General features: G+C 32.8%; 1 protein-coding gene across 1 annotated transcript; it reads left to right on the top strand.

The window, feature by feature from the left end:
• Positions 1 to 2,296: 2,296 nt before the first annotated feature.
• LOC128185048 (E3 ubiquitin-protein ligase Midline-1-like) lies at positions 2,297 to 4,613 on the top strand. Its single transcript, XM_052854720.1, has one exon. The coding sequence runs from the start codon at positions 2,320 to 2,322 to the stop codon at positions 3,991 to 3,993; it is 1,674 nt and encodes a 557-aa protein (XP_052710680.1). The 5' UTR covers positions 2,297 to 2,319; the 3' UTR covers positions 3,994 to 4,613.
• The last annotated feature ends 8,122 nt before the right edge of the window (positions 4,614 to 12,735 follow it).

The raw sequence follows: 12,735 nt of genomic DNA, 5'->3' as shown, positions 1-12,735 counted from the left end.
CGTGCTGTGTGCAATACCTATGTATGGTGTAGGAAAAAATAGGGTTGATAGAAATAAAATGGGTAAATTTTAAAAACTTTCGTCAATTAACAAACATATTTGAACTTTAAAGAGTGTTGGTGGTTCCAGTCTAATAGGTACTTATAATGAAATGCAAATATTTTATACCACAGATCATATAGCAGACAATTATGCATGAATCATAAAGTAACGATTTTTTTCTTTCAACTAGGCATTTCAAAAAGAATATCTCTACACAATAGATGAAAGATAAAAGAAAATTTACAGGTTTTTCTTCGTGCAGCAGTTTATTTAAATTATGAAAAGAAGCTTTGAGCTCTCTATGCTTTTACTCTCCTCTCAAAGCTGTAGCAAAATTAGTATGTACACGAATTCTTCTGTAAATGTTGTACCATCACTTATCATTTAGTTCAAAACCATTTTATACAATCAGAGATTGTTACCTTACAAAAGGACACATTTTATCAGAGGGGCAGATCGGACATTTTATTTCTTTTAATCTTTTGATAAAAGTTTTTATTGATCATTATTTTCTGAAATACGTTTAACAAAGTCTATAAAAATAATAAGTTCACAAACTTAAGTATAAATGGCCCTAGTCTGTGACTTCATCTTAATTCGTACTGAAGTTATATTCATAATTTTAGCAACATTAGCCATATTTCCTGTCAATTCAGTTTTATAGTACTAGTGTCAAATGAAAACAATCTTGGTAATGAAGTTTTTTTCTTGAAACATTCTTCATCACTTTATTATGTTTAACATTGAGATTTCTCGTTAGTTGTTTATAAGAAAATTTTTAAGATTTTCCTATTCATTTCAAGTAAAATTTCCCTAGCTGCCATTGAGGACTTATCCTACTCCCGGGGATAATGAATATGACGAATTTTAATTTACTAAACCTGAGGATGCTTCTTTCATGTTGTAAATTTTGAAATGACTGCATGGTCAGGTGTAAATATAAAATTTACAAGTTGTTATGTAAATTTTGTCTTTCCAGTAAATTCAAAATTTACGATATCACACATCCTCACAAGTTCCATTCTTTCCGATCAAATGATATTTTAGAAGAAAATGTTTAAAGATTTACCCCCTTCCATACGGTGATCGTGATTTAAACAATCTTTTTTCCAAACTATGTAACAAACTACTACCAAAGAGTCGCAGCTTTCTGGCCAAATGGTTTTAAGCAAAACATTTTTACGATTTTTATATATTTTTTAATCCATTTTAAAAATAACATCAACCCCATGGCGGCCCATTCAAAGACCTTACGTGCTCTAGGCACGAAGAGGACTAAGTAAGTAAGTACACATACCCATGAAAGAAGTGCAATTGAATTTTATGAAAGGGAAAATTTCCAAGATATCTTCACTGACTAATTTTTTCAATCGGAAAAATTCACGAGAACGGAAACATGTTTCTTATGGAGATTTTTAATGGGAATGTTTACATCTTTTCTCTATTCAGCAGTCACTCTGAACACCTTGCACAATATTTCAACGTTATCATCCGGGTCTGCGTCAATACAAAATCCAAATAGACTTTTTTATCCCTTTATTGTACTATGATAAGCTAAAGGGGGCATTCAACTCAGAAATCCTTGAAATTGTTCATACTTTTGAATGAATATCGTTTGAACTTTGAGGTATTAAGAAATATCGAGAAATTAAGCCAAATCTGAATTGAGGATATCTTGGGACAGACATGCTAAATCATTATTTCAAATATTATTATACAAGTTATCACGAAAGTAACCAAGTAGAGGGCTTTAAATATCTTCAGTATTATCGTCAGGGAGTGTCCTCTCTATAGGTCACGCTTAAATACAGAAAACTGTAATTCCATTGTGTGTATATATTCACGATGAGTTTAAACCTTAAAAACTAGCTACATAATCCTTGAATCTTATAACCTATTTTGCTATCTACATGATTATGCATTCTTACTTGTATTTCCTTTAATGGATAGAGTGAAACAGAGCTCATACATAATCGACAACAAAAGGAATCTTTAGAGTCGCCATCTTCCATTAAAAAGGTATGTTCTTATTGCCTATTAAAATTACTAAATCTTGTTTTGGTGAAACTGGAATTTATTTAGAACAATATGACAAAATAAAAGAGTAAAAATACAATGCAGATACATATTGCGGTGCAAAGCATTCACATGATAGTGTTTAATGCGTCCATTTTATGGTCTGTGCCAATGGTGAAATTAGTGAACCCCCAATTTTTTTTTTTCATTTTTTATTCATTTTTTTTTTCAAAATCTTTCTCTGCTTGTTAATAGTGTAAGATGGATCCTCAACATGGCAGACAAAAAAATGTGAATTGTGATTTGTGTGAAAATCCTGATCATCCATTATACTGCGAGACTTGTCAAATCAATCTCTGTAGAGCGTGTGTAGGTAATCATCTATTAGATTCATCCGTAAGACATCAAATCATACCGTTAGAAAATAGAGATTCTGATCTTATATTTTCCATATGTAAGGAACATTCACCAAAGCCATGCGAACTCCACTGCGAGGAATGTGACGTGTTTATTTGTATACACTGCGTTACCTCAAGTAACCACGAGGACCACAAAATAGAAGATGCAAAGAGAAAGTTTGAAATCAATAAGGATCACTTACAAAACGATTTACAGGAATTCAATAACCTCATTTATACCAAATATCTAGAAATTGCAAAAGATATCAGAGTTCGAACGTCTAAACTTCATACATATTTCAACGAATTAGAAAGCACTCTTAGCCAACAAAGGGAGAAATGGTACGGTGAAATAGACAATGCTATCTCAGAAATGCAAATTGACCTTTTAAGAATTAAAAACAACCTCAGCCTTCCCTTGTCTAAACAAGAACTTGATATCAATATCAATATTTCCGAAATCAATCAAAGCATCTTAGATATTAAACATCTTCTGCAATCAAATGAAGTGTATAAGGTATCTGCCTACAAGTCCAACATTGCTAAATTCAGAAAAATGCCTCCTAAAATCGAAATAGGTCTGCCAAAATTTTCACCCCCAATACTTAACTTCAGAACTTCTTGCAAACAGTTTGAAACATTTTCAGATTCGTATATTACAACAGATGTACGCGGCTATATCACGGAAACCACAGAAGTCGAAGCGTTCCCTTTTAAACAATTTCTTGAAAAACCATTTATCATAAAAAACATTAAAACACAATACACGGGTTTCTTAAAAGAATTACACAGCGTTAGCTGCAATGATAAAAGTGAATTTTGGACATGTGGAAAAGACAGCATAATTAAACTTTACAACTTCCAAGCAGAACTTTTGGATTCCGTTAAGACAAAGTCGGCCAAAGAACCATGGGATGTAGCTACCACAACGGATGGAAAGCTAGTGTATACCGATCCCAATGATAACAGTGTGTACATTGTGGAACGTAAAAATGTAAAGAAAGTATTAAGGTATTATGACTGCCGACCCCGCAATGTCTGTTGCACATCTGATGGTGATCTTTTGTTTATTATAGACGACATTATTTCCGAAGTAACAAAAGTCGTGCGTTACTCTGGTTCTAAAGAGAAGCAATGCATTCAGTCTGGTGACAAACGCCAACCCCTCTTTTCATACGGTGACATTAAATACCTTAGCGAAAACAGAAACCTGGATATATGTGTAGCTGATCATGGGGCCCATGCATTAGTAGTGGTCAATCGAGCTGGAAAACTCCGGTTTACATACTCTGGCCCCAGTCCTATCGGTAAGGGGTCATTTGATCCGCATGGCATTGCTACAGACAGCCAGGGTATGATTCTTACAGCAGACACTAATAAACACCGTATCCACATTCTAGATCAGGACGGACAGTTCCTCCGCTACATTGATAACTGTGATATACACCATCCATGGGGAATATGTATTGATAAAGGGGACAACCTTTTTGTGGCCGAAAACCTCACGGGAAAAGTAAAGATTATCAAATACTACTAAAAACTTAAAGTTAATAATTTAAAAGAAGAGAGAGAGAGAGTCACGTGACCGGGCGAACAAAACGTCGTCGGGGAATACTTATCGTGTACATGTATAACCTTTTCAGATGTCTCGGGATTTTTCTTTCCAAATGTATGAAAAAGCCAACATGTTTCATAATATAAAGTTTCTTTATATCGCAAAATATAATATTAGTATATCAGATTCGAATCTATTGAAGAGCAGAGAGACAATGGAACATGGCATTCTATTCATATGCCTATGCGATTGAAATATTGTTTTTAAAGAAAGTTAAGAATGTATGTATTATGAGTTACTGCTACGCTGTTTCTGGATTGATAATAAGATAATGAACGCTTGATTACCCTCATAGTCAAAGTTAACAATTTCTCCTTTACAACAATCATTTCATTTTTACTGCTTATGTGTATTTTATCGGTAATTAGGAAACTTCATTTCCGACTCCAAATTAAAAAACAATTGCAAAAGAATTATGTCACTTGTTAAATATCATGTAAGCATTTAACAATAAAATATCAAAACATATTTAAATCTTATTATTCACTAAAAATGAGTACAACATTTAAATCTGATGCATTATATAGCTATATTATATTTATATCAATGGGATACTCATGTAATTTGTTCACAATGGCTAGTTTTTATTGAACCTCGGTGAACCTGCACCCCCTGATAACCGGTCATTTTGTACTGTCTGGAAGCCTGTCAGTTTAGAGAAGTTTCACTGTATATTCATTTCAATTATACCCTATATATTTGATAGAAATATTTAAAGAAAAATATGCATACAAAGTCGAAAATTCTTTCAGCTGTAAATGTATTCGTATTACGATAGTGTTTAGAATACAGTATATTCGACACCTAGAAATTTTGAATAACATGTAACTGTATACCGGGCTGTTTATAAGAACAAAATACTAAACCGGCAAGGTGAGATTAACTTGCCAAAATATCTAAAAGATGTAAGTCGAGAATGTTTATTATTCGGTTGCCGCCATTTTAGGAGAAAGATGACACAAATATAATGCATTTCAAAATAATTTGCCAGGGGTATCTAAAAGATGTAAGTCGAGAATGTTTATTATCAGGCTGCCGCCAGTTTAGGAGAAAGATGACACAAATTTTATGCATTTCAAAAAATTTATATGTTGTTATGGAAAAAAAATAATACTACTATTATTAACATTATTCAGCCAAGTGATACAATTTCTTTACAGTGATATATCTTTATCATTCTAATATTTCTTTGACTTTTTCGGTAGCTTCTCTTCAAGATAGTATCCGAATATCTATGCGATAAATTGTACAGGACTTGATGTCAATGAAACTAAAATCCAAATTCGGACTATATTGTTGCATACGTATTAAGTTAGTTCACATCTGACTAACCCACAAATGGTTTTTGTTATAAAGCTTGCATTTCTGCCATAATCTGGCGATTTATACATTAATTCAACAATTCTAATTTAATGAAATTAAAAAAATTTCATTTACTGGTACACGCGTTTGTAATATACGTAAAAGTTAAAGGAGCATGGTTACGACTTGGTCAAAAACTATTTTTCCGATTTTAATGTTTGCTACGGAAGTCCATTTAGGACCTCTCAAAAAATATTTTTTGATATAACGAATTCTTGAATTTGCCTCCAAGTCAAATCAAAAGTGAACAAGGATATACTCACTCCTAGAAACAATTCTTATACATCCTTGATTTGTGCACACCATACGCATAGGGGATGTTAGAACTTAAAACCTGGGCACGTCATGCCAAAGAAATTTGATTGGACATGATGCATGATTTATTCTAAACAAAGAAAGCTTTTAAAAGTTGGAAACATTTGCATTTAATGTATGTGCTAAAACATATCAAGAGATATATAGCTATATCAGTGCAAATAAGCAATTATTTTTTAATCCGAACTTGGGTGGGTATGCTGGTGTACACAATAATATAGCTAGACAGTTGTTGTGTCTATTAACAAGGGAACTGACTGATGTTGATTTTCTTGGATGTGACTTCTAACTTTTGTATATACGAGGGTTGTCCCAAAATAGCGTAGACAAGTGGCGTTATTCAGTTAACCAAAGACACAGAAAGATGAAATTTGTGCCATAAAGGGTTCAAGTAATTTGCATCCAAATAATGTTTTAAAATCATATATTGTTTGATAGTTAGTAAGTAAAATAAAAACATGTTAGATCAAAAATTCAATATGAGGCGCAATGTCAAACAATTATATTATTAACTCAAAAAATGTTTCGGCTATAACAAAACTTTTTAATAATGTATAGCGCGTTTTGTGACAATTAAAGCTGACATGAATTCATGAAAGCATTTGGTCGCCACATTAGTTTCGATCGTTCCTCTCCTGCCACTGGGATATATATACCGGACGAGAAAGCTACGATCGGTTGCTTTACGATCGAGACATGCAGTTGGTTGCACGGACTTCTAAATGCATAAACTACACATTGTAGTAAAATGTTTGTAATGAAGAATATTAAAGAAAGCATCAATAAATAAAATAAAAAAAATATTTATTCTTTTAAAAAAAATTCAAGGTATCCGTGTTATTTTGCACAGAAAGTGCTGCCTTTCTTCGCATGCACATCGAACACGTGTGTCGTTAATACATATCGCATAGCGTTTGCATCTTTTTTAAAACCCCGGCGGCACTACATCCAACACAGTAGCTAAATGATAGTAAATCCAAGAAAGTAACAACGTAACATCATTTTCATCGGTTTCTGCAAAAACGCTCCGTTTCTAAAATACATACGATCATTGATATTGCTCGATCTGCCAGAGTGTGTGGTTTGCGCATGTGCGATGCTATAACATACACAGGAAAACGGTCTACAATTATCGAGGATTTTCGAAGTATCTGTGCATGGATTTCAGTCTGTCTTCTTTCAACGTTCATTGGATTTTCCTTGCCAGTGCAGTGATTGTCATATTATTTTTGTTCAAAACGCGTTTTTGTGCGTCTTTTCGTCCAAGGTGAATGAAATTCCTGAAAGCTATGAAGCATGAACAGTGCTTTCGGCCTTATATAAGGGATGTGTAGCGATGAGCAGAACAATAGAAATCGACAACTAACATGGCGGCAGTCGGAGATAAAAGGGAAATAATGCGTATTTATGAATTCATGTCAGCTTTAAATAGTTAACTCGTAATAAAATCAAGACGTCAGCGTTTAAGCCGGCGCAGCAGTATCTGATCAAATTTTGCAAAGACCTTGAAAAAATCCTAATCGGCTTTTCTAGTAAATAAAATTTACAAAATTGACTCGAAATGCGTTTTGTGAATAAGTAATTTAACAACATTGAAAATATTGAGACGAGTATGATGAGAATAGGCGAAAAAAAGAAACACCGACCGATATCAATGGACGTCAAAATATTGAACGACACATTGCAGTAAGTCGGACGTTAGGCAACAAGTCATAAAGGGCAATTTTGGGGTAGGCAGATCGTTAAGACTTATAAAATATTTTTAAAAAATCGAAATGTATGCTGAATGTTGAATGTGCACTCTTGGTACATGTTCAAGGAAAATATTTCTTCCAAGACATTTTCGGAAATAAAACGTAAATGTTATCGTAAACGCTAACGATGTCTTCGCAACAATGTAAACACTGGGAATTTCTGACGTCGTACATTGCGCCCCCTGACAAAACCTGTTGTTACTAATTATTCGTTTTCTTACGAATCAAATAAAATTCGGATTTGATTTTTTCAGTATTGTTTGCCGATGGGTCATTGAAGAAAACTAAGAAGTCTAATGAAATTGCAGTGAACAGATTTTAAGTTATGTGTCATGTCCACGCAATTTTTTATGACAATCCTCGCACTAGTACCCATTTTGTTTTAAAATAGCATGTCCATAAAAAATGTTATCATGTAACAATGAAAAAAGTTCAAATCAGATATCATACAGAATTTAATTTTTGGTACAGAAATAAAAATGGATGACACAGAAGTGTAAAACATTTGATACAGTTCAATGATGTAAATTATATTATGGTACTTTGTCTAGTTTTCTAAAATTAAAAAGGAACACCCACATGTACACTGTTCATAATATAAGGTATGCTACATCTGCGTCATGCCATGATGGCAATATAGTGTGATCATGATATAATTCTTGACCATCAAAACTGTCGGTGATATTCAAAAACGAGCTGGGCGTGCCATGAATCTATAATTATGTCAATTGTTTATCATCGTTGCACGTTAGAATTTCTAGCTACACAGAATCAAATCTGAGCAATGTGGTATTGGTTAGAAACAGTTAGATATAATTGGACTCATAACAGCAAATCAGCATCATTATGGGACAGCATATTTGAATTTGTTTTTAAAAAAAAACTGTTGGAATTCATAAAGGAGACGAAGGATTAGGATCTGCATTAGCATTGACATTGTAATATATCGGTGGCGAGTTAGAGTGAGCGCTCGCCAAAATTTGTTTTGCGGGTATAGGGAATTTAGGCGAGCGCTCGCGATGTTTACCTCGCCTCTGGCATTGAGAGCTCTGGTATCAAATCTCATTATTTTTAAAGAGGGCTAGATGGTCATGACGGTATAAATCTGCTTAAAAGGGAAAGTTCAGTGTAAAGATATAGGAACATATTTTAAATTAATTTTAAAGTGAAAATAAGTGGGGTTTTTTATCATATGGTTGATTTAGCTAAACAAATCAGTTTTGTACATCGGATTTGGGCTCTAAATTTTCAAATTTTTATTTTTCCATTGATAATATCTATAATGCTTAATATAGTTATTTTAAATGGTTTTTCAAATCTTGAATTAAAGAAAGTCTTTGTTCTTAAAATTAAAAGGTCGAGTCATGTTATTTTTTGCATAATTATGAGTTGAATTGGTATGAATTTCAGTCAAATGTTGCTTTTTTGTTCATCATATTTATAAACAAATTTAATCAGTTTACCTTATTTTGCAAGCTATTTTGTGAAAGAAATATTAAACCTCAAATTCCTTATTTGGGAGGAAAGGGGGGGGGGGGCGTATTCATTTACTCTATTAAAATATAAATATACAATAACAATATCAATATCATTATGTAAAGGAATCTTGAACCTCCACCTCCGTTTAAAATTTACTTGGACTGAATAAAGATGTTCTTTATTAAACATCTTTATCCACAAGTCAAGTTTTATATCAGACATTGTCCACAAGTGTTATATATCATTTTAAAGCTTATAGAGAGTATTAAAAAAATGACATTTTGGAGTTCTCTGGTCATTCATTGTTACTAAAAATAGACCGCAAAAAGACGTGCTTATGTTATTTTTTGTGACCATTTCTTGGGAGTACTTTTGGTTTTAATAACCGGCATATATACAAAATGAATTATGATCACGTATCAAAATAAGTTACATGTATGTAGAACTGTAATGTACAATTTCTTTTACGATGCTATTTTATAATTAATTTGGGTTTTTTTGGGGGCAATCCAAATCCCTTTATTCTTCCGCATCCCGTATTTAAACGATTCCTACGACAACGCCCCGCTTACAAAAACGACGTTAAAACGTCAACGAATAAACACATTTGTAATTTTGATATAAACTGTTCAGATGTTTGCAATCAGTTTGCTTGTGATTAAATTGGACAAATCAAAATCCATTTAAATATTTTAACTATTTACTTACTTCATCTAGTACATGGTTATAGGTCTGTACATGTACTACATACTACTAGTTATAAGACACTGAAATGCATTATCTGTAAAACAATAGTAAGAGTTTTGCACAAATGTATCTATCTAAATTATTTTACAAATCAAATATGAACAAAAAACAATCAACGTAATTAATATTTTCATACATGATTTACAGATCGATTTAAACAGATTTAAGAACTTTCAAAAGATTAGACATAAGTTCCATTGCTGTCTATGCTAAAATGACTAGTTTTTTGTCTAGATCAGTCTACTTTAAAACATGTTTCCTGTAGCGAAGCTGTGCTTTCAAAGCATTACCTTTGTCTGATCCTTCAGTGTCAGTTTGCACTCTCGGGCCGATTTCCCTAAGCTATATTTAACAATGTCATTGCTTTGTTTTTGCAGCTGCATTTGTTTTTTTCTCTCCATTTTTCTGCTCTTTTTGGAACTCTTTCTCTTGTATTTCTTCACTTTGTCTTTGTATTTCTTATTTTCTTCGGCTGTATAGTTCCCTTTCATCAATATCTGATCTCATTGCTTCTGATATAAGAACTTTCATATTTTCACTGTTTCGCATTAACCATGTAGAGGTTTTATTCATTATGAAGGGGGTCTACGCCTCGATAGCCATGGTTTATATGTTTGGTTTTGATTTCAGAATTTGGTCCATGTAGGCAAAAAGTCGCTTATAATAAGAGTTGTGTTTGGCAACACTCCTGGTAGCTTGTGAGAGTTCCTCTGGGAATGATTCATATCTACCATTTGGCAAATGATCTTTGTAGACATGAAGCACTACTTTTCGGATTGATGGTAACAGGACTCTGAGAATGATTTCAACGTCAGTATCATATGTTGACTTTTTAGTTAAGGATTTGAAAATTGTGTCACCTTGAAACGCTTCTCCTGTTAGAGATGGAAAGGTTCCCTTCATAAAATCAACGACGTTTTCGCAAGCTTCTACCAAATACAAAGTCAGATGGAGATAATGTTGTATCATGTCTTCAATTGATGTGTCCCTGCTCTCAAGAAGATTCCACAGCGAAGTTGTAACCATCTTTGAAATCAACCCAACGCTTTCTGTCCAGCACTATAAAAGGAGACATGAAGATCCGAAAGAACAGATTTTAAAAGTCTTTTGTTTTCCGTATTTGATTTCTCCAGAAACTCAAACATGTGACGATATAAAAAATATAGACAGGCAGCATTTTGAAATAGAATGTTGAATCTATGGCTTTTAAAAAAAATTAATCGAATTCAATTTCAGCTATTCATTTACTAGTATTCATCACATTTTTTAAAGTGAACATGCATGAATAAGCATAGCAATGCAACGTAATATCATGTAATGCCAGCATTACACTAGATTTTGGAAAGTATTGAATTATATTACCATTACTTGTAACGCTAATTTTGTGGCATTATACATTACTAGCATTACTTTGATAACATGTAATGCATTGCAGTGCAATACCATTACATTAAGCATTACATACCTGGATATGATCATCCTTCTCCTTTAAGAAAGTTTGAAGATCATTGAAAGTCGTTCTTTGTTGATCATTATCAGGCTGCAGCTCATTAATAAGTTATTGCTAGTCTTCCTTTGTTGTGTCAGTTGTTGTCTCCACTTTCGTACATTTGGTTTTCCAGTAATCCTCTCTTACGTTAAGTGCGTTTGACTGTTTTGTTTGATGATACAAGCTTTTCTTGCAGCTCTCGGTTTTTCCTTGTTATGTTTTCAGACTTTATGTTAAGCGTTTGCAAATTAGATATGGATAATTCGGACTTTATTGTAATTTTTTCCTGAATTAGATTCTGGTTTTCCATAAAAAGAGAGTTTAATGTGAATATGACAGTTGACGTGGCATCGCCGATAGAGTTAATTAGACATGTAGCTTCTGAAAATTTGGACTTTACTGTTTATTATAATGTGAGTGGAGCAAATTCTGTTTCCCAGAATTCCGTCAACTTTTTGCTGCCGTCAGTTTTAGATTTGTTCTTACGAAGCTTTTCGACCATAGTCGACCAATAGCCACATTAGTTGCTATCAGATTACAATTTTTAAAATGTGTTTCTATCCACTTGGCAGTTTTGGGTGTCCCACGTGATATCGTAAAGCTAATTCCGAATCATTTGGGTATAGCAAGACATTAACATGTAACGAAGAGTTTGTTGTATAAGAAAAGTAATAAGCAGTATCCAGCAAGTTCTGAAATAAAAAATAACTAATCGTAAATAAATATTCTCTTGGATGTTGGTCACTGTAAAAATTTAATATCGGTAATTATCGAATTTACAAATCACGTTACATGGAACCACGGTATTATATTGAAATATATGACTACTTTGTTTTTGCTGGCTTTGGTTTAAAAATTTAAGTGTAAATATTTTTTTATCATCAAATTGATTATTTTTATATCATAGTTTTTAGGAATTGTTTTTTTTATCAATAACATATATTAACGTTTACAACAATCGATCAGAAAAAAAAGATTATATTAATTTTCTGTAACATTTCATAACGAATGAATTATGTACATATGTGTTGTGTTTGGTGGTTACGTGCATGTGCTTCAGCGTGCATGTGTCAGGTTGTGAAATTCAATCTTTCGGACTATTTTTAATTATTGTCTAAATTAACTTTATCGGACTTTGTGCTAATTGTTACAAAAACTTTCCCACTATTTCCAAAACGGTTTTAAAACGTTCTAAATTCCGCACAGCCTTATTACCAACTAAGGCAGAATCAGTGATGGACAGCTAATCTTTTAATTTACTTCTGTTTATGTTAATTTACACTTCATCTTATTAATCCTTTAATGTACATGTTGCTAAAATGTCATGATTTACTCGACCAATAGCTGTTTGATTTTTAAGCTTAAATCTGTACTTATTATGTTAATCCTTCATTGTGCTATTCCGTTGTTTATCTTATATAATTCTGACTCGTAAACTATAGTCAGTTGTAATCAGACTTTCGGTGCTGTTGCGAGGCTTGTTTCAGGTTACATGAGATTGGGTCCAACAACAAGAGA

This window comes from Crassostrea angulata, chromosome 5 (assembly GCF_025612915.1).
Source record: "Crassostrea angulata isolate pt1a10 chromosome 5, ASM2561291v2, whole genome shotgun sequence".
Classification (NCBI taxonomy): domain Eukaryota; kingdom Metazoa; phylum Mollusca; class Bivalvia; order Ostreida; family Ostreidae; genus Magallana; species Magallana angulata.
The sequence above is the reverse complement of the archived record's forward strand: the minus strand, read 5'-3'. Positions and strand labels throughout refer to the sequence as shown.